The sequence below is a fragment of the Sturnira hondurensis genome, unplaced genomic scaffold (assembly GCF_014824575.4).
Source record: "Sturnira hondurensis isolate 20B ecotype Veracruz unplaced genomic scaffold, ASM1482457v3 Scaffold0021214, whole genome shotgun sequence".
Lineage (NCBI taxonomy): Eukaryota > Metazoa > Chordata > Mammalia > Chiroptera > Phyllostomidae > Sturnira > Sturnira hondurensis.
In genome coordinates, this window is record NW_028093845.1 from 6,970,571 (window position 1) to 6,994,108 (window position 23,538).

The 23,538-nt window shown below is 38.6% G+C and overlaps 1 protein-coding gene across 1 annotated transcript in view; it reads left to right on the forward strand.

Annotated features, from left to right (window-relative positions):
- The window catches only part of COL25A1 (collagen type XXV alpha 1 chain), a 483,313-nt gene that overhangs the window by 417,295 nt on the left and 42,480 nt on the right, over positions 1-23,538 (forward strand). The window contains 2 exon segments of the mRNA XM_037031923.1: positions 6,828-6,860; positions 7,295-7,330. Of these exon segments, the coding sequence (XP_036887818.1) occupies positions 6,828-6,860; positions 7,295-7,330 (69 nt within the window).

Here is a 23,538-nt window from a genome sequence, read left to right on the forward strand (position 1 = left end):
TCCCCTGGTGCTCTCTGTTAAGGATGAAGAAAAAGGTCTTTCAAGAAACTGAAGCTAGAATACTCAGTCATATTTTAATTTAACTCAACCTAAGTAATTGAATAGTGAAAAGAACTGAATTACTCATTTAGGCTTATAGTTCGGAATAAGGATCTTCCACTCTGAAAATTATTATAGTACAGATGGATAACGGTTAATCATAAAAAACATAGCCATAAAATAAAGAGAAATTTTATCTTCTCATTCTTATAAATATTAATATAAATATGGCATGGTGGTAGGAATGAATTAATGTTGCCAAGTAGCAGCGCTGTTTGTATCCAAGGAGCAGCAGGCAGTTCAGGTGGACCATCAGTCTCCTGCGGACCAGGTGCCCGGCCTCAGCACCACTGACACGTAGGACCAGGTCGCTACCGTGGGGGCTGGTAGGCGTCCATCAGTGCTCCTGGCCTCTGCCCTCTGCACGCCAGTGGCACCCTTGAGTTGTCACAACTAAACCTGCCTCAAGGTATTTGCCAAATGTCCCCTGAGGAACAAAACCAGGGGAAGGCATCTCCCAGTTGAGAACCACTGCTATAGACCCATTCTATTTACCTGCGTAATTTAAGTACCACGCTGAGATCAAGTATAGCATGCATGTGTTTAATACTAATGAGAACAATATACCTCGCTTAGTCTAAAAGTCAAAATGTCAGACCCCAGGTATAGAAACCTGGATATTTAACTTTTCTTATTTTTCTTAGAAGCAGAAGTTAACAAACTTTTCTTTTAAAAGGCCAGAAAAATAAATATTTTAGGCCGTGTGGACCATACGGTCTCTGTCACAACTGCTCAACTCTGTCATCACAGCGGGACAGTGCCTCTACAGGCACACACAAACAGGGCACACACAAACGAGCGTGGCTGTGTGCTGTGAAGCTTTGTCTTGGGTGCTGAAGTTTTACTTCTGTGTAACGTTCATGTGTCATGGCGTGTTGTTGATGTTTTTAACCATGTAAAATATAAAAGCCACGCTTAGCTCACGAGCAACACAGAAACTGCAGGTAGCTGGCTTGTGACTCAGCCCATGGCCATAGTTGCCAACCTCGGCTAAAAGAAAGGAAGTCTTCTACACTGAGAGCAGTTCTTCAAGTTATACATATATGTGTATATATACATGTATATATATATATATATATGTATCTCTGTGTATATATGTATATGTATACATACATATATACAGATACAAATATGAAGCCTGAACTACACCTATGTGAACTTATATAGAGAATTTTATGCTTCAGAAGATGTATTTTTAAAGCTTTATTTTTTTGGAATGTAGGCCAATGATTGTTTCTTTAATCACACATTTAAAAAGTTTAATTTTCCAATAATAAAGCAACTTTTTTCTTTTACAAGACCAAGTTCATCTCAGAGGGATACTGTTCTTATTTTTTATATTAATGCAAATCATTTACCATACTGACTCACACATAGTAAACCCTCCATAAATGTTAGCTTTCTTACCACATGGAAATTGAAATCAACTGGATTCGTTGTTTTCCTTTTTTATCAAAAATTTTATTAGTCAACTGAAATTAAGTACAAGAAATGCTTCAGGTAAAACGGAAATCGTTTCTATAAACTTTCAATGGGCCTAAACAGGGGATTGTAAATAGGAATCTGCAGCGGATAATATGTAACCGGACCTGCAGCCTTCATCCCCAGGAATGCTGTAATTGGGATATAATTTTTGATGTGTTTTTTAAAACATTTCCTGCTTCTGTCACATAATTTGTTTCCAGCATGTTAGAAATGCTCTTCTCATGGCCTCTGGGTTGAGTATGTTAAACTAATTCATCATTTACCAAGTCTGAGATGTAAAATCAAAAAATGCTTCTTTTCTGTCGATGATGTAGTAAAAATTACATCATTGACTGATCCAATTTAATAAGATTTTTTTTCCTTTTGATGCAACTCAGTGCCTTTGAATGGTAAAGCAATCCAGGCCTTTCCAGACTGGTCATCTGGAAACGCTGCACAACCGTAAAAACCACTGGCCAGTGAGAACAGGGCACTTGAGGGTTCAGAATGGCCTTCCAGGAACTGCTCTCAGTCGTGTGTGGAGTTACTGTGGAAGGCTTACGTTCTGCTCTTTGGAGTGTTGATCTCACCAAGTGCAGAAATGGATTTCCTACCTGCTTCCCTCACTCAAAAATAGATGTTTGTGCAGCACACTCGGTAGTTTGGATAGGCTGCTTTTTTGTTTATTATTTTATCTGTTGATTCAGAAGCTTCACTTTCACTTTCTTGGTATTACTTGTCTGTGCCTTCATTTTCTTTGTTCTCCCATCTTCATTCCTATGAATACACTGCCTTCTTCGTTTATGGTTATGAACGTCTTCGATGTACATCCTCTGAGCCTCTGCAGAAGCCACACCCACATGTGGAGCCACCAAGCAAATTATCTTCTTAAAGTCACATGTGGAGGGCTCTCAGCGGGTGCTTTCACTCCAGTCAGTGCAGAGTCCTTTCTAACTTACACATGTGATTCCTTGAGCTTAGAACACTCTTGCTCCACCCACCTCCACCTTGTAACCCTGTTCTGTAGTGAACTGAAACCTGATTTTATGCCATTTCCCTGAGACAGCCTTTCAGTCTCCTCGGAATTGGTTATGTTACCTGCTGTATTCTCCCACAGCCCTCCTCACAAGTCCTTTCATAACCTGTATCATGATTTATTATAATTCTTTGTTTAATTGGACATTCAGCTCACTGAAAAAGAGAAAAAACAAAAACACTGTATGATACCAAACTATTCTATTTCTAGTACCAGTCCAAGTTCCTGGAAGACAACAAATATTTATTAAGTGAACAATCACTACATTCTTTTCTTTTTACTTTCAACTGTGTCTTATTTTCACCGAACGGTGTAACTTTTTCCTGCGCCATGCACGTGCTCATCACATCTTCTGTGTATATACAATGACACAGAATTTCCAAAACATGAGAATCTCTTCCTGTCCCAGGTTTTTCTTAATGAAAGGAAGGTATCGTTCATGCTTTCAGTCAGTGACACTTTTGTATACATGTATAAGTAAATGATTATCGTATGCACAGGACCAGGGTGGGATTGTAGCTGTATTGCTCACTGTTGTCTTCTAGCCCCTAGTACTCCTGCATTCAGAATATGGATGGTACTCAGTAAATACTATTGAACAAATTAGTGAATGATAGAAATATGGCCACATTCACTTTATATATACACATAGACTTGATTAACACATACATGTGAGGCCTGTCCAGAAAGTATCTGGCTATGTAATATGAAAAATAGAGACATTTATTGAAGAAGATACAAGATACAGGGAACATTGTACATAGGACAATGATGCCCTAGTCCCCTGCAAAGTAGGCACCTTGGGACCTCATACAGTTCTCCTAATTGCCATCAGCCACCCCATCCTGTTTCCTGAATATCATCAACAGTCTGAAATGTCTTCCCTTTCAATGGTGATTTACTTTTGGGAAAAGCCAGAAGTTGCAGGGAGCCAAATCTAAGCTGTAGGAGAGCTGAGTCACCTGGGTGATTTGATGTTTCACCAAAAACTCTGTAGGAGAAGGGATGCATGAGTGGGCACATTGTTGTGATAAAGCTGCCAGTCACCAGTTGCTCATAGGTATGTCCTTCTGAATCATCTAAATGGTTTCCACAGAGAAATGTGCAGGCTTAACACAAAATTTGAAGCAGATTTGTTGCTCTACTCACTCAGTCGTTTTGAATGAGATAGCCATATTGTGCACATGCTCACTCAACAGCGTCTACTGCCCCCACTGACTAGTACAGTGAAGTCGTCATTGTTCACACAGCCACATTCCAATCCACTCTCCTGGGCCACCAGGTGACACTGATGGCATGCAAACTGTCCTCATTATGTTAACAATGGCTGGACTTTTTTCAGACAGACTTCATAGTATAATTATATTCCAAGCTTTGTGTTTGAAAATGATCACAAGTAAAAACAGGACTTGCTGTGCTTGAGTGATAAAATAGTAAAGTCAAATTCATTTACCTCAAGTATCTTCTCAAAGTATTTTTCCCCATTTATGATTTACCCTGTGAAAACTTTTATTTCCAAACCAGCTGATTTGTGAAGCCAAGAGTATACTTAAGACACTGTGACTTTTTTTCCTACTTTTATCCTGTATTCATTTTCACTGTTTGCAGAATGGGAATTATAAACACTGACTTTTATTTCCACTTCTTGCAGCATTATCCTTTAATATGTTTAACTTATGAATGCCTTCCAGCAGTTGCTTTCCCACTTAAAAGTTATAAAAATTCTTTGAGATTTCACAGTTCTAATTTTTTAAGAAGAGAATTAAAATATCACTCATAGTTGTCCATCAAATGGCTCCAATTTGCACAAACAAATCAGCCTTTCAGGAAACTGTCTTTTTTCCCCACCTACTTTCTGTGAGTATTAAATCTAGTCTTTATTCTCATTAGTGGATTATCTAGCCACTGTCTGTTAAAACACTGGAAAAACATGTTTAAACCACAGTTAATACAAGCAACTGCCTTTATTTACCATTTTACTACAATCTCATGTCCTGTTGTCAAAATGAAATAAACCAATAATTCTTTTCTTATGACAAAAGAGTCTAGGGAGTCCAAAATTCACTTAACCTCTGGTTGCTTCAATTTCCTCATCTCTTCGATGAAAACAGGAATATCTGCCCTAACTCTTGGGAGGTTTGTGAGGTATAAATGAGATGAAAGAAGGGACTTAGCCAAGTTAAAATTGCTTCTATGAATACAAAGGTCTTTTTGTGCAAAATCTTGCAAACTTGATTCATTGGTGTCTATGGCTTTCAGACTTGATTCAGTAGAAGCAGTTAGAAGCATTATCTTATTAGTCATATTTATTTTACTTCTCATGTGGAACTAGATTGTGAATGCCCAGGAAGAGAAATAAGGGTCATTCTACAATACTTTTGGTCTTCTTCTTTATGTCTCATCATGTTTTAATTTTTCCTTGGATAATAATAATTACAGATGTCAAAGAAACTTACACATACATCAGTTTCTTCATAAGCTAATTTCTTATTTCCTTATCTTTCCTAAGCTTTTTATTTTCTTCCACAGTTCTATTTTTAAAATTTTGATCCTTCTAACTTGCTTAAAACATTCTTTTTGAGATTTGTTCATTCGCCATATATGTATGTATCAAGAATATACTATGGGCCAGGCACTGAATAAAAATAGACACTGAGCCCTGGCTGGTATGGTTTAGTGGATTGAGTGCCAACTTGTGAACCGCTAGGGTGATGTTTCAATTCCCAGTCAGGGAACATGCCTGGGTAGCGGGCCAGATGCCCAGTTGTGGGTATGCGAGAGGCGACCGATCAATGTATCTTGCACATCGATGTTTCTCTCCCTTTCTTCATCCCTTCCCCTCTCTCTAAAAATAAGTAAATAAAATCTTTAATAAAATGATTCAGTGCTCACCATCCATAAACAAAAAAACAGACATTGAGTGTCATTGTCTCCTGTATGGACACACAAAGAATAGGGAGAAAACATAAATAAATGCATAATTACATAGTAAGCTACGCTGCACAGTGCAATGTGCGCATGAGGGTCATGTATCTAGGTTGGTTGTTTGGTGGAGGGTTATTTGAGACAAAGCCACTCAGTCAAGATCTGAAGAAAGAGGAGGTGCCGGCCATAGGAAGAAGTGACAGGGGGAAAGAATCGAGGGACAGAAACAGAGACTCCGTGTACAGAAGCCTGAGGCCTTATGTTTCTCTAAATGAGACCAATGAGCAGCTTCCTAGATTCAGAACAAGGAAATAGACCCCAGGAGCTGCTTGAGCACTTACACAGATGTGACAGCCAAGGAGAGATCCCAACAGGAGATACTTCTTCCTTGTGCCTATTTCTGTTTTCTTGATGGTTTCCAAAAACTCACTATTCTCCCTTGGAGTTCATGGGATGGAGACCTGGAAGGAGCTTGCAAATGCTGGCCTTTTGCTGGCCTGATTTTAGAAAAAAAGCAGCCTTCTCAACTATCCCACACTCTTTCCCACTTGGCCCTGTCTACTCAGATATAACACATTTACTCTAAAAAAATGTAGCCAGCCTCTACGAAATGTGGATGGAATACAGTGCCTCTTAGAAAACCAGATTCTATCTCAAGATTTTCTCTCAGACTTCACATGCATCCCTGTCACCCACAAGTCATTCATCATCCTGTAACCTTCCGGTGACTGTATTACAATGAAATAAGTGTGAAGCTCGAGAAAACGCGCCAGCCATGGCCGGGACAGTGCTTCGCGAGGAAGACAAGCTGGCCTGCTGCGTGGCTTTTTCCGGCTCAGCATCGTTAACCCTTGACTTCATCTGTTGAACTCTGACTTTCTGAAGAATGAAAGGGTCAGGGAACCCCCACTAAATGATAGCCACTGACATGAATAAATTCCAGAGACAGAGTAAACCACGAGCCCAGATCCCCAAATTATAACTTACTGCTTTAGAACACAATTTTAGCAGTATGTGAAGGGAAGGGTCCATATTTATATATTTGTATTTACTTCAGAAACTATAATAGCCCTTACATATTTTGCATTGCAAGTAAACCTACGTTTTTAGAAAATATATTGTTTATCTTAGAAATTGTTCACATCTTAACAGCTGACAGTTTGATACACAGTCTTAGGGAGCCTAGTTAAGCCCATTAGTCGTGGGGTTCCCTTGAGTGCCCCTGTCAATATGGCTGTCTGTGTGTTTACCTGTTTCCTATGTCCATAACTTGTGGAATAATCTCTCATGGGTTTCATTTTAGGGGGACCCTGGATCATCTGCTGCTGGAATTAAGGTAATTCTAGCCTTGCAAGAGTTTGTACCCCCGGAGATACAGTTCTGTTTTTCATAAGCCCCTGGTTTCTCTTCCCTTTAACCAACTTTGAGAGTTATGACTCTGTTCCCGCTCTCTTGCAATTATCAGCTTCCGAACACAATAGGAAGTAGCTGCTGGAAATCTGATAAAGGCTTAAATAAGAGGTCTTGCTACTTTTCCCTTTCTGATTGGTTTTTATGGAAATGTGGATTATTATGTGAGCTTAAGGTATATTCACAGCAAAAATAATTTTTTTTTGCTGTATCTAATGCGACGTAGGGTAACAGAAGAAAGTAAATAAAATATATGTAATGGAGGAGCCTGGGCCATCTCCCATGAGAATGTCCAGAGGCCTAAGGGTTTGGGAAAATTCTTGTAAGACTAACCTTTTCATCTTTGGTTTCTTTGGCCAGGGAGAACCTGGGGAATCTGGTCGTCCAGGGCAAAAGGTAACATCTTTATTTTAGTGTGGCCTTTGCACTGCCTCGTATTCACCTGTGTAATATGAAAGCAATTATTGCAAAATGATGTCGTTTTCCTGCTTTGCATGCTGGGTGTTGTTGATTGTTTTGCATTGATGCTGACCATAACAAAAGTGAAAACGCACTCTGTGCATATAAAAGGATGCTGGGAACTAAAATCTGCCTATACTGCGCTGTTTGAGACTAACAAAGCCCGGGTGGGTTGAATGCAACAATTTATCTTGCATGTTTCAAGATGCTCTGCATGCTTCTGTCTTTCATGAGGAGAAATGAATACTTTGTAAATGGTCTCAATGGGAAGGATGGGCAGTTCTTTTAAAATTATATTCCTTTTCCTTTCACTTAAAATACTTCCCTGCTGATGATTTTTCTGCAAATAGTGTCTATATGGGCAGTGAATGTTTAGTCATACAAAGAGGTGTGTTCAAAATGTGAAATTTAATTACAGATACTAGCCAAACCACTCTAACCGACCTGTAGATACATATATATATTTATTTTTATTGTTTGTGTTTCACTTCAATGATAAATTGGAGGACATGCAGTGCATATGTTTAGATTTGTGTTCCCCTTTGAGTCTGAGGCAGGAAACAACTGTTCTTGCTGGAGCATCTGGACATCGATGCCCAGTGCAGTCGGGTTTGAGATAACAGCTGTATTGTAGCTAACAAATCGATGTGAATTCCACATTAGGTTAAATCTCGGAAGATCATGACCCTGCCTGTGTCCAGCAGTAGCTAATGCTTTAGGGAAAAAAATGAATAGAAACGTAGATTTTACCTCATTAATGTACAGGGAAAGAGAGACTATTCCCTTGTCATAGTTTGGAACCATAAAACGTGATAAAATATAGTTGCCACATTCCTGAAGTCATTGCGAGGATCATTGCTTTGTTTTGAACACTTGGGATTAAAGTAACTTTGAGGTCTTTTACATTCTTTAAATATTCCTCTAATTTAAAAATAGATTTTCTTCTTGAAACTAAGACTCTAAGAATAACAATTCATTAGGACCAGTTTCAGGCAAAGTTGAGACTTTTCCAGCAAGTACAGCAGAACACTGAACATTTTGCTCTTTAATTCCTAAGATTTCCTGCTGATTCTTTACTTGAAAACTTGAAATTAGTGATATCGTCCTACCAGAAATCCATGGTCTGCTTTGGTTTGAAAAAACAACTAATCTCAGATGATCTAATTTCAGGTCCCTTAGTAAAAATTAAAGGCTGAACTTGAGCTGCTTTTCAATTCTGGGGCACTCTAAAAGAAATGCCTGCAAGATTGTCATGTCTTTTTAAAAAACAAAACAAATCTCCTCTAATCTCACATAGCTTCCCTGTTTTTAGAGTGGAGGGTCCTAATTGATTTTCAATTGCTTAATAAAACATTGCCTTATCATGATTATTTAGAAATATACTTTAGATTCATTTCTGGAACTTTGTGGGTTTACACATGGAAGCCTTGGATTTCTTTCATATTTCATTAAACACCTGTTTTAAATTATACTGAGAAAAACTTACAACCAGTCTGAATAAACATGCACCCTGAAGCGAGTGGCATCTTTTCCATGAATATTAAGGGCAGATTCTACCCTCTGAAGCAGTCTCACTTCCCCACAATGTTTATGACTTTCTTTGTCTAATATCTGGGTTTGGCAATACTTACCCAACATTGATTTAAAAGTAGAGCATGTCCATGCTTGCTTGCTTACTTAGATTAGAAAATGACAAACAGAAGTGACTGCAAAATCAATTCAACAGATCTTTCGAGACAGTTTTCTCACCACTGCAAAACTGTGTTATGGGTTTGCTGGCACTTAAGCTCTTGGGCTGGGGATATTCCTCAGAAGGTAGAGGATGAAAATCCTATTGGTCAGTCTCCACTGCCTGGTACTACTCTGCAGTACAAAGGTTTGTTCTTTAGAGTACCATTTGTAATGTAGGCATTATTTCATTAGAGGTTTTTTTCTGTTACAGACTCAACAGTAGAGTGTATGTTGAATACATGAGTTAGAGTGTGGATACATGTTTATAAAGTGTGTAGATGTATAAAAGATATTGTTTTTCACCACATAACTCTTCCCTTCCTAACTTCTCCATCATCTTTTTAAAGTATTTTAAATTAAAGACAGAATATTTTTAAATTTTAAACAGTAAAATTGCTCAGTCCCCGTTGGAAGGGGCCCTCACATTCAAACTCCACCTAGGAGGACAGAGCGCCGTCACAGGGACATGGGAGGAACCCAGAGTTCTGGCTTCGGCAGCAAACTCTCCTCTCCTGGAGGGTAAAGAGTGAAAGGGAGAGGAAAGCAGAAGTATCACGTATCTTTATGAAGTTTAATGTACTTGGATAAGTATCCTTCAAATGGAATAGCAAACTACTTAATTAGGACCCAAGACCCAGGACCAAAAACTCAACTCTGAGAAGCTCCTGAACCAAGGAGTAGGCAAGAGTGGAGGAATTAACTGACTTACTAGTAATTGGAAGATAAGCCTTCATGGTATAAAGATATAAATTTTACATGGGAAGAAATATGTTCTTAAAAATGTCAAGATACAGATGTTCCACAAAGGATAACATGAAATATTTTATAAGATTTTATGACATCACTTTTCAAGTTAACATAAACTTGAAAATGCAAAATTTATAAAAATCTAAGAGTCTGAAATATTAATTCCTGAAACACTTGTTCATGAATAAGTACATTTATAACATATGTATATATGTACATACATACATACTCTATATATGTGTACATACATAACACACACTCATAGTATAGTGCAGGGAACAACTATTATAAATGATCAAAGTCTCTAAGTATTCACTCTACATCACAAAGAGTTCCATAACATCTCATATACCTTTCTCACAGTTGGAAAATGTGTGTTTGTGTATGTGTGTCTGTGTATGCATGTGTATGTCTTGCTTCAATCGGTCACATGATCTTTCTAATTTGGTTGGAAGGGAGGGTGTGGTGAGAACTGCCGAGGAAGGATTATGGCCTATATTTCAAATAGGATGTTCTGAGTGTTAGGGGACTCTTTAAAAACAATACAAAACTATAGATTTGACGCCTCTATGTTTACTTTTTTATGGTTGTGTATCTACTCCAATTTAGTATTTTCCAGAGCCTTACACTTTTTTAAAAGTAAAAGAGAATCCTCGATAAAGTATAAATGCAATCCCTTTAGACTAAATCTCCCTAAATTGATTGATTGAAGGGAAAAGTAGGAAGAAAAAACGAAAATCAAAGGTATAATGTTGTATCTGTATGAAGCTTAATTTAGTTGGACAAATATTATTTGAAAGAAATATCAAATTCTTAGTGACCGTCCTTTCTTCTCTGCTCTCATCTCATCTCAGTGTCGTTGTGCACAGTGCCAACTTTCCCTGGTAGCTCCAGACAGAACCACTTTTCTTTTGCATTCCTGAAGCACCTTTGACCCAAACCGTCAGGAAAGTCATTGTCCTTTCTGTGTCTAACCATACAGCTTACTGAGCAGCATATGAAAGCCACGTAGGGATAATTAATACTAGAGCAAGATATGACTCTTCATAATTTGGAAGAACTAATGTTAAATAATGAAATGTCTGGTTGTCTGCAGTTGATTTTCTTTGAAACGAAGGTTGTTAGAGTATTTAGATGAAAAGAGATGCTGCCATCTACCACTTTCGTGGCTGGTTTGATGCTCCTGTCTTTTCTAGTATAGCTGTCATCCCCCTGACTGGCCATCGTGAATCTGTGTGACCCTTTTACCTTCCAGTGTTACTTCCACAATAGTCACCTTAGTCCAACACAGAATGGACTTTCATTTTCTCCAGCAATTCCATTATGTTTCTTTAGTGGAATTCAAGAGATTTCCTAAGTAATGTAACCTCTTGTCTCTATACTTGGTACTTAAAATAATGTAGGCCATTCTGTGAAAATGAGAAGGTTTATCCTGACTCCAGTGTGCTCACCCAGAATGGACCACTTAATCTCAAACCTGGATTCAGGAACAGCTGCATGGGACCATTAGCCCTAAATTGCTAAGGCAGGTTTACCCAGACTCAACAATTGTCAGAAATATGGGCTGGACTTAAGTATAATATTAACCATGCATTTATCTTCTCATCATTCAGGAATGGAAAAGAAATCTTACCATACTTTTAAGTGAGCACGACTTTTAATGTGTATTGTTTTCACGTAACCATCTGTTCATACAGCCAACTCTTGATTATCTGAGGTAAGAGCACTAGACTAGGAGGCATTACTGAGATTCACACATAATCCTCATTTTAGCAAAGAGCTTCAGCCTCGCTAGCAAATCATTTACCAGGAAGTAATAAAATATGGGGGTTCATTATCCTTTTACTTCTCTTTCTTGCCTTCTGGTAGAAATGCCAGTGAGTAGTGAACTGGCAGGGAAAGGGAAAATACTCAAAAATCTGCAAAATGGTCAACCAATTTCTGAATCAAGAGTTGACTGAACTGCGTAGTCTCACCAAAGTTCTTTAAAAGAGACAGTATATGTATATAGATGGCAAGTATTCAGCTAGGACCATTTGCCATGCTTTCTCCAGAGACTGTGTCTGAGTGTTATTGTTCTATAATGTTGTGTGATTTTCCTGTGTAGGGTGAACCAGGGCTTCCTGGGCTTCCTGGACTTCCTGGGATAAAGGTAAATACTGCACTGACAGTCTTGGCTTCTTAGAACAGAACTGTAATTGTGAGAGTGACCAAAACCACAGGAAGACAAGGGGGAAAATGAAATCTGAAAATATAGCTCTCCTCCTTAAACACTTACCTGCCATCTCAACCTTAAATTTTGGATTAAAAATTAAGCACAGGTATTTTTCAAAGTTTTCCATTGCTATCTGGACTGTATATTATGCTATGTAACCTACTGTGCCCCTTAATTAAGTAAATATAAAAACCACTGCATTTGAAGTCATAGGAATTCTTTAAAGTCTAGAATGTCTACCTTCACATTTAGTTTTAGTCTTAAGATCTTATCAGATTTTTACTAGAATCAGAGTCTTCATATCCCCATAAATCTAACATTTAGACAGCTGTTTTGATGATTCATGCCTTACAGTAACCCCCCTAAAATGTTTTGCACTTCCACTTTCTGTCAATAAGTCTTATTGGAAAGTATAAATCATTTTACTCAAGTATTTTGACCCACATACTATTCCCATAAGCTTTTTATGTATTTTTTGAAATAACTGCTTAAGGGTTAGTTTCAAACATTGTTTTACATATATTTAAACCATCTAAAAATGTTAAATATTTTTTAATTGTGTAAAATTTGTCACATGGCAACTGAGAAGACTTAGAAGTTTTACTGTCCTAACTGTAGTTACTCTTTAAAGTCAGCTTCTTATTTTATAGTTCTTTTCTAAATTCCAGAACTGTTTGATAGGGTAATGTGAGGCGAGTAGATTTGTCCTTACATCATTCTCATCTCATAGAGGTTTGACTTTATCTCCAGTATACATCAGATGGTCCTACAGTCAGTATTCCTCATTTCAGTGTGAGGGCCGTGTACGCTGTTTTATGAAGGTTGTGTTTAAAATGCATTGCAGAAAATGATTTGATTTTAGAATAAATATGTCAAATTATTGGGTTCCCTGACATATGGTGTCATATATAATATTTTATGAGTGCATTTTATGCAATTAATGTAATTAACAGACATGAAAGCTATGTCTTCTAGTCTGGCACTCAGAAATTTTGGTCCTGCTTTGTGTTTGCTGGTTTTGCATTGGTGGGCAGAAGTTCAGATGTGTGTTTTTACAATATGATGAGGCCTTGGCTTCTTCAATGAAAAAGCATAGTCTGTGACAATAGTTTACTAAAAAGCCAAAGTTATTTCCTTATCATTAGTTAATTAGCAAAAGGTGACTTCATAAGTTAATATGTGATTTCATATTATAATGTGTGGCAGTTTCTTATTAATTCTCACACATGTTTAAAGAGAAACTTTAAAAAAATGATTGGCAGATCGTAGAATTTTACAACAAATTTAAAAAGTCATATTCAGCACTAATTATAAAGGACCTTGTAGAATTCTAAGTAGAGGAAGGCATTTAAAGGGAGTGGCATTTGGGAAGGGCCCAGCCCGGGTTTGCCGCAGCACATGACTGCAGGCTGCCAATGCCAAGTCCACGGCAGGATCCGCAGTCGTGCTGTGTGGCAATACAGTTGCCCCTGCTCCTGAGCACAGGGCCCTTTCTTGTTGAGAGAGGGTATATAGGGCGAAGGTGTTGAGGGTTTATCTGTCTAAAACAAGCAAATAATTTCAATTACTACTATTTTGTTATTATTACCTTTTAGTGATTTCATGTCCTCCACCATGAAAAGTATCCTGCACCATGAAAATAGTTTCCTCTGTGGACTAATCTGAATGTTTCAAACTTTTTAAAATTGGGAAAGAGGTTGGTGATTTGTCACCTCCAGCAAATGCTTTTATCCCTAAGGTCAGAGGCAATTGCCAGACGAATGTTGTCGTGATCATAGAACTGATATTGTTGTTTTTCTGTCCTTGATATTGATTACAATGACAAGATGGTAATGACAAAACCTTTTCTGTATAATTACCAAGTACTGCTGGGTAACTCTAATATTTTATTTAAATTACGGATTCTATTTTTGGACAAATAAGCTTTCTCTTCTCTATTCAGGATGCGAATGATAATGCTTTCCTTATAATGTAGCAGGTTTTCAGTATACGTAAGCATATTTGTAAAAAGAGACAATTTAAGAGCACATCATAGTCATTAGTACTCGCTTAGTATTTACAAATGTAGAGTTGAAAGCTTGTAATTTAATGATACAGCTTCATTAAGTTGGGGTGTTTTTATTTCTTTAATATACCTGCTTTTATTAGGTAGCTAACCATAGGAGACTTAATCATGATTTCACAGTTTGAAAGAATAACCATATTTAAAAGGTGAAACAAAATATGGTAGGAAGAACCTCCCTGGACTTGTGTGTTTGTTTATGCTCTGGAAATACTTCTGTTGCTATTCGTCTCCGTCTTATCTGCTGGTACTCCAGAGGGCATGCAAATGCCATCCGTTGTTTCCGAGACGTTGAGGAAATCAGCCATGACATGCCAGGGAAGCTTTGATTTGCCACCTGTTGTGCTTGGGGAATGGCTGGAAACTTAATGAGCATCCAAATGCCTTCCACGCAGCCCTCAGGAAATGAGCAAAGCGCCTAAATACAGACAGCAGACTCATCTATCACCTCGGAGTCCCACTCAGAGAAAAGTGCTAGTGCCTTAGGCATACATAATAAAAGTCACCAAGAACAGGCATAACTTAATTTCGAATTACTCTCCAGCTTCCTGCACAAATACTGGAAAGTCCTCTCACCATGTGGAAGGCATTTGGAATTCCCGTGTCATGCATTCATGGTCCATAGAGTGTGGAGATGTTCAGCTGGGAAAATTAAATGACGCACAATGTGCCATGCAGACATTGATCTTCTGCAATACGATTTGAGCTCCGAGAATGATTTTTATAAACAAGCCTGCCAATATATTTTTCAAGGGTGAAACTTGTAGCGAGCTTTTCTGATATCACGTGAAAGAGGAAGATTCAAAGTTCCAGTTTTTAAAAAAATTATCTCCACAGTTATTTTGGAAAATGTAAATACATTACTTAGCCCTGTTAGTATGATTGCATGTCCCTGGTGATAAAGGAGTACAGAGCAGGCAACCGGAGCCCCGACTGCAGAGCCAGCTCACCAGTCTGCAGATCCTGGTCCCGCCAGCCCTTCCCCACCAGGGTGTGAATCTGCATCATCATGTTTTCTTATAAAATGAGGATCGTCATTGGACAGAACGCAGAGGGTTATTGTGAGGAAAAAATGAACTCATATATGCGTAGCTCCTAAAATATCGCCATAGATTAAATGCTATATAAATTTTAGCTATTGTTATCTCTTTCTCTTAGAGCAGCTCAGAATATTAGAAACATTGGTTGCGGGCCCTGGCTGGTGTAGCTCAGTGGATTGAGCGCAGGCCTGGGAACCAGACGATCGCGGTTCAATTCCCAGTCAGGGCACATACCTGGGTTGCAGGCCGGTTCCTTGCAGGCTAACTACCAGCAGGGGACGCACAAAAGGCAACCATACATTGATGTTTCTCTCCCTCTCTCCTTCCCCTCTAAAAATAAATAAATAAATAAAATCTTAAAAAAAAAAGAACTGCATGATGGTCTTTCAGGCATGAACCCTCTTTTTAAAAAAAAAAAGAAACATTGGTTGCATACCTGTTATGTATCCTGTCTTTCCTCATGTGAGTAATTTTAAACTAAAGAACATAAAGCCAGGTTAATGGATATAAATTCTGCAAACTCCTGTTCAGCGATAGATGAGTGTTATCTTTAAGAGCAGTCAGATAACCACGTTCTCTCGAAACACAGCATCACACTATTCCCCTTTTCCTGTCACTGAAATCTGTTCTAGGAGCAAAAGATGGGGACAGAATGTCCTGGGCGTAAGACATGGCACTGAGTTCCTCCCAGTGCCGTTCACGTGAAAAGCAAAAGGAAAACTTGACAATTTAGTGAAGAAATTTTCTAGGCCCCGGTCGTGGTGATGTCCGGCCCAAGACAATTTTTACAAATTTCGATTTTTAATGCTTGTTTTTCCCCTTTCAACATAGACTACCAGTTTATCTCATTTTCAGAAAATAAATTGAAAAAAATTATATAATACAGTAGAATTACTACAGTAGATATACATACTATAGTAATTTTTTACTATGGTAAAAATTACACCAAATTACTCAGATGGCAAAGAAGTTTTTGTAGTATTTTTCTCTCAAAGCTTGATATTTTTGCTCTGGCTTCCCCATTAATGAAACTTTGACATTTAGATCATGAACTTGAGAATTGAGACATTATGAGACAGTAACTAACTCTTTATACCACATTACATGAAATCATCTTTGACTCTAAATCACATAAAGTCTAACTTTCACAGGTGGTGGGAACATTTACTTTGGCATCCTTACAATTAAATGTAGTACTCAGTAACCTAACAGAAACGTATGTCCTAAATCTACTAGAGATGAGGTTCCTTCCTCAGAAACACCAAATCACATTTTAAAAATAGCAAAGGAAACTTTTAGGAAATAACATAGGATATGAAATGAATTCCTAAAAGAAAAAAAAAAAGAAACACTGGTTAAAAGGCTAACATTATGTTGTTGTTTCTTAAAATTATTTGCTGCTCACACGAAGTGTGTCTGAGCAGTTGAATAATTTACAAGCCCAGTTACGGAGCTCGTACAACCAGAAATCAGAGATTTTTAGAAGCCAGAATAAAACCTCCGATAAATACATCAAATGTACTTTCATGATGTAATCCTGTTAAGAAAAAAAGTCAGAAAGGTATGTTTTCTGGATTTTAAATAAACCGCCTATGGTAGTTCATTTTCCTCATAGCCACCAAGATGTTTTAATTTGTACTCAAATTTGATCCTTAAGGAAAATTAAGTGTTTGGGGGATAGTCTCTACTTTCTCATTTTCTTCCCCTCAATAATTTTACAAATCAATCATTACCAAAACTGGCTGCCTGCAGGCTCTTATTACAACAAATGTTCTTGCTGTAATCCTCGAAAGTAGGCATCATGCTGACTTGAATTCTAATTAGCCTTTAAGCAAGAAGAATATTGTGTGGCTAATGCATTCAGTGTCAAGTCCCATTAATCAAAATTATTGGTGATGCTTTTTGCACCCAGGCAAACCAGCACATATTTTTCAAGCCCTGTTGTACTGCTTTGGGGGGGGTGGCGGGGGGGCAGCAATTAAAATTCGATCTGCTTGTGAGTCATAAATATCATGGAAAAACATAACTTAGTTTAAGCTGGTATATTAAAGGGTTTTTTAAAAGACAGGCTAAAAATGATATCTTTTACTTCTTTAATTGATAATGACTTATAAAAATAAAACAAATGGTAATAAATGAAAAACCAGAGATTTTTCTGTGGGCAAGAGCTAATCAGTTAGGACTTTCTGGCCAATCTTCTATGTAACAGATGTTAAGTTCTGGAAGTTTATAGGGAAACACCTGGTGAGCCATTTCTGTGTGAGTGAAGCTGTCTCCTTTTTTTACCTTGAGTAATAATCCCATTTCCGTATTTGTTGACTCTTCTTGTCTATATGAAGGACATCCTTTATGTAAATTTAACAGAAAGAGTGTTAGGTGAACTGTCCCAAAAAAGCCATTTAAAAGATAAAGTGAGGTCATCTGAAATATTTTCTTGCTATGAATAAATGTGGGTTTGAAGAAAAATTGGTCCAGATTTTATTATGGAGTTCTAAGACTTAATGAGAGCTTTGATGGTCATTGTTAGAGTTCATAAAGGTCAATTTCTTAAAGCATATTCAACCAAACCTGGCCTTCACTGGCCTTTTTGTAATACAGAAGGCCAGGTTTTGTTGCCCTCTTCATTTGTAAATATGGTAAGGGTTTGCATTGATCTGAGGTTTTTATTTTGTTTGGGGGTTGTTTTTTTACCAGAATACACAGAGTTTAAGCTACCTCCATAGGCTGTCTAAATTTTTAAAAACTAATAGCAAATGAGTTGAGCAAAAGTGACTTCAGGCAAAAGCTTGTCTGTGTGGTATCTTCATTTTATCTTAGAGTGAATATTGCTGACTTATAGAAGAAACCAGAGAAGAAAGAGAGAGCTCTAATACTGCCACTCTAATCAATAAGGGAATTTTGGGGTGAAAAAACAGGATAATTATTCAAATATAGTACACATCAGTTACTATGGCTTGTTTTCAGTGAGCTTCATACTACAAGACCAAAGTTGTAGCTGCCGAAATGGTTAGCTGTGGTTGGAAAGGCAGATGTGAAATGATTAGGCCCACCCAAATTGGTCAGGTGAAGATCTAATCGGTGAAGATGCAGAAAGACTTCTTTATGTGCCCTGACTATTTAGAGCTTTCATCAGATTAGCAACGTGGGTGAGGTTTTTCAGATGAGCCTGCCTGTGGCTGCCACCCCTTCCAGCAGCTCACTACTAGGCTGACTGTAGTGTGCTTCACTCTGAATTCACAGCCTATCTGCTGCCAACCTGAATCCCAGTTTAGTTGCCAAAACCACGTCTTTCCTACTAGCTCCACACAGTCTTTACAGTCTTATTACAGTCTTGGTGTTGAAACCTGGGTTATTAACTCTGGTGCTGAGCTAATTAATTAACGTGGAGGGTAAACAAAGGGCAGAAATCATGAAACAACTCATGAAGAAACCAGATGCAACATCCAAGATAAGACCAAATTTTTCTTCATTTTTGACTTTGATGTTGCATTCATGCCATGTTATAATACCACTAACAGAGCTGAGATTTCTATTTCTCTGACAACCATTTAATCATCGATTAGCATGTGGCTTGGGTAGTAAAATATGGTGCCAGCTATTCATTGTGTTTGAGTGATTAACATTTTAGATTGTATTAAGGGTTTTGATAAATAGGATATATTATTTTCTCTCCAGGCTTTGGTTAAATCATACCTTCGTATTTATTTTAAGAGTTAAATATATTGTTTTTTTTTCTGTTTGACACCAAGGGTAAACCTAATTTCTAGAACCTGTGTGGGGAGGGGGGAAACACAGCAGATTAAACCTGGATTCAATTTGGTAGGGCCATGGGAGAGGAATAAAAATGTTGAGATGCTTGTTCCTCCCCATTCCTCCTCACCCTTTCGCCTTCCTCCCTCTTACGTCTGCCCGTTCTGTCATTCCTTCAAGGCTTTGCCTTCCCCGCACCTTTCTTAGACATTTGTTTTGTTGTCATTCAAAAGAAGCTCTAACATATCATAAACTGAAATGATTAATGTTTTTTTAGAAAACATCATATTTAGCCCTGGCTGGTGTAGCTCAGTGGACTGAGCCACAGGCCTGCGAACCACATGATCGCAGTTCAATTTCCAGTCAGGGGACATGCCTGGGTTGCAGGCTGGTTCCCAACAGGGGACCCACAAGAGGCAACCATACATTGATATTTCTCTCCTTCTCTCCTTCCCTTCCCCTCAAAAGATAAATAAATAAAAAGAAAAAAATCATATTTAATTGTTTTCACTTTGATTATAAAGCTATTTTACTTCTTGTTTACCTGTGTAAAGCAATGTTTTCCTGATCACAGTGGCCACCACCTGCTCTTGTCAAAGTGTCTCTGCCTTGTGTCTCCCATTTTGTTCCTATAATGACTCGTTGACATTATAATTTGAATTTTCTAATTCAGGTAATTGCCTGGGGGAAAAATCCTTTAGATTTAGTTGTTTCTTCATTAAAAGTAATGTAAAAGCTTCATTTCCTTGTAGAGCAAATTTCCTCTATTGCATCTCACTCTGTCTGCTTAGACAAATACATGTGAGTGATTTCCAATTTAGCGATCTCCTAGTGATCTCATGACTTGGAATACTTCTTTTCAGCCCCTTCTTGCCTATAAGGTCTCTTTTGAGAAATCAGCTGACAGTCTTACAGGCACTCCTTTGTAGATAACTGTCCCCTTATCTCTTACTGCTTCTAGAATTCTCTCCTTCATTTTAATCTTGGTTAATGTAATTATGATGTGCCTTGGTGTGTTCCTTCTTGGGTCCGACTTCTTTGGCACTCTCTGAGCTTCCTGGATTTCCTGGAAGTCTATTTCCTTTGCCAGACTGGGGAAGTTCTCCTTTATTATTTGTTCAAATACATTTTCCACTCGTGGCTGTTTCTTTCCCCCTTCTGGTACCCCTATAATTCGGATGTTGGAATGTTTAAAGATGTCCTGGAGGTTCCTAAGCCTCTCCTCATTTTTTTGAATTCTTGTTTCTTCATTCTTTTCTGTTTGATTGTTTCTTTCTTCCTTCTGGTCCACTCCATTGATTTTAGTCCCAGATTTGTTTCCATCACTATTGGTTCCCTGTGCATTTTGCTTCATTTCACTTAGTGTAGCACTCATTTTTTCATGTAATTTGTGACTAAAATCAACCAGTTCTGTGAGCATCCTGATCACCAGTATTTTGAACTGTGTATCTGATAGATTGGCTATCTCTTTGTTGCTTGGAAGAATTGGCTCTGGGGCTTTGAGCTGTTCTTCTGCTTGAGCCATAATGTTTTGGTCTGTTGGTGCCAGTTACATATGAGGGGCAGAGGCTTAGGTGTTCACCAGGGTGGTTCTACCTAGTTGCTGGGTTGTGACTGCAGATGGGGTCAGAGAAGGAGCGATGGTGTTTGTTGGGCTCTCTCTCAGATTTTGGTCCCCTCTGCTGCTTCCCACAAGCAAATTGGGCCCTTCTGGTGCTGGTTCCTGGGTGGGTGGGCTTGTGTACACTCTAGGACCCTGTGGGTCTCTCTCCAACGAACTCTCCTATGAGGCTGGGAGGCTCTCCCAGCACCTCAACCCCTGAAAGTTTTTCCAATCGGTGCTTTTAGGCTTTATTTCCTGGCATCAGGGCTCTGGGTTGCATGGTCTGTCTCACTGCCCATTTTTTGCTGGTTTATCTCCATGCAGATGTGTAACTACAGTCAGCCAGCCACCTTTCAAGCCTTACTGGCCTTGCTCATTTTGTCCCTGTGCCCAGTCCACCAACTACTGCCTTTTTCGGCCGGGACCCCTCTCCTCTGGCCACCAACTCCATCCCTCTTACCGGTCTAGATGAATAGTTTGTTGTTGTTGGACTTCAGTACAGTTCAATTTTCTGTCTGTTTTGGTTGTGTTTTTGTTTCTAAATCTTTGTTGTCCTTAAATTTGGTTGTGAGAGGAGGCACAGTATTTCCAGCTACGCCTCTATCTTGGCCAGAAGTTTTATCTTGTAATAAGTCTTAACTAATCCACTCCTAATGATGCCAGAATCTTCTGTTATTTCGCGGGTAAAGATTTCAACCTGCAAAGTCAGGCTTTAACTCACTTTTGTAACTTTGTACCAAGAGTTCCCAAACATTTTTGTCTCAAAACCCCTTTACATACTTACAAATTAGGATTGAAATTTTGTTTATGTAGTTTATATCTATTTATATTTCTGTATTAGAAATTAAAATAGGTTATGTGTTAATTAAATAACATGTTTTATGGACTCTAACAATCTTCAAAAAAAGCAAGAAAAGAGACATTGTGATTTTTAAAAAGATTTGTTTTTATTTATCTTTAGAGGGAAAGGGAAGGAGAGAGGGAGAGAAATATCAATGTATGGTTGCCTCTCGTGGGTCCCCTGCTGGGAACTAGCCTGCAACCCAGGCGTGTGCCCTGACTGGGAATTGAACCTCGATCGTCTGGTTTGCAGGCCTGCACTCAATCCACTGAGCTACACTAGCCAGGGCGAGACATTGTTATTTTTAATTCTATGCAAATCTCTATAATGTCTGGTTTAATAGAAAATAGCTGGATTTTTGTATCTGCTTCTGCATTCTATCTTTTGTGATTTGTTGTTTCGGTTAAAATATATAAAGAGAGACTTCTGGCCAAGATGGAGGTGTAGGGAGACACACTGTGCCTCCTCACACAACCAAAAGAAGGACAACGACAAATTTAAAAACAAAAAACAACCAGAACTGACAGAAAATCAAACTGTATGGAAGTCTGACGACAACGGAGTTAAAGAAGAACTATTCCTCCAGACTGGCAGGAGGGGTGGAGATGGGCAGCAGGGCAGAGAGGACTTTGGCAAGGCAGTGACTGGAGGACTGGGGCAGGCAAGGCTGTGGCTGGTGGACCCAGTGAGGCAGTGGATTATGGACTGGGCAGTCCCACATTCACAAGCAGATAAACCAGGAGTGAGACAGACCACGCAGCAGAGGGCTCCAGGGTGGAGGAAATAAAGTCTCAAACCTCTGATTGAAAACACCTGTGGGGGGTGAAGTGGCAGGACAAACTCCCAGCTTCACAGGAGAGTTTGTTAGAGAGACCTACAGGGTCCTAGAATGTACACAAGCCTACCCACCCAGGAGTCAGCACCAGAAGGGCCAAATTTGATTGAGGGTAGTGAGGGGAAGTGACTGAAAGCTGGCAGAGAGCCAAGCAAGTGACATCATTCCCTCTCGAAACCCTCCCCCACACACTGTCACAACGCAGTGATGTGTGTTGCCCACCCTGGTGAACACCTAAGGCTCTGCCCCTTACTAGGTAAAAGGCACTCCAAAACAAAATAAAAATGGCCCAAATGAAAGAAAAGATCAAAGCTCCCCAAAAATCCAACTAAGTGATGAAGAGATAGCCAACCTATCAGATGCACAGTTCAGAACACTAGTAATCAGGATACTCACAGAAATGCTTGAATATAGTCACAAATTAGATGAAAAAAATGAATGCTATGCTAAGCAAAATAAAGGAAAGCGTAGAGGGAATCAACAGTGCTGGGAGGGAAACTGGGACCCAAATCAACAGTGCGGACCAGAAGGAAGAAAGAAACATTCAACCAGAACAGAGTGAAGAAACAAGAATTCAAAAAAATGAGGAGGGTGTAGGAACCTCCAGGACAATTTTAAATGTTTTAACATCTGAATCCTAGGGGTGCCAGAAGGAGAAGAGGAAGACCAAGAAATTGAAAACTTATTTGAACAAACAATGAAGTAGAACTTCCCCAGTCTGACAAAGGAAATAGACTTCCAGGAAATCCAGGAAGCTCAGAGAGTCTCAAAGAATTTGGACCCAAGGAGGAACACACCAAGGCACATCATACTTACATTACCCAAGATTAAATAGAAGGAGAGACTCTTAAAAGCATCAAGAGAAAAGGAAACAGTTACCTACAAAGGAATGCCCATAAGACTGTCAGCTGAATTCTCAAACGAAACCTTGCTGCAAGAAGGGGATGGAAAGAAGTATTCAAAGTCATGAATAGCAAGCACCTCCATCCAAGATTACTCTATCCAGCAAAATGGTCATTTAGTATGGAAGGGCAGATAAAGTGCTTCCCAGATAAGGTCAAGTTGAAGGAGTTCATCGTCACCCAGCCCTTATTACATGAAATGTTAAAGGAATTTATCTAAGAAAAAGAAGATAAAAAATATGAACAGTAAAATGACAACAAACTCACAGTTATTAACAACCAAACCTAAAACAAAAACGAAAACAAACTAAGCAAACAACTAGAACAGGAACAGATCACAGAAATAGAGATCATATGGAGGGTTATCAGTGTGGCAATGGGTGCAAAGAAGGGGAAAAATGTACAGAGAATAAATAGCA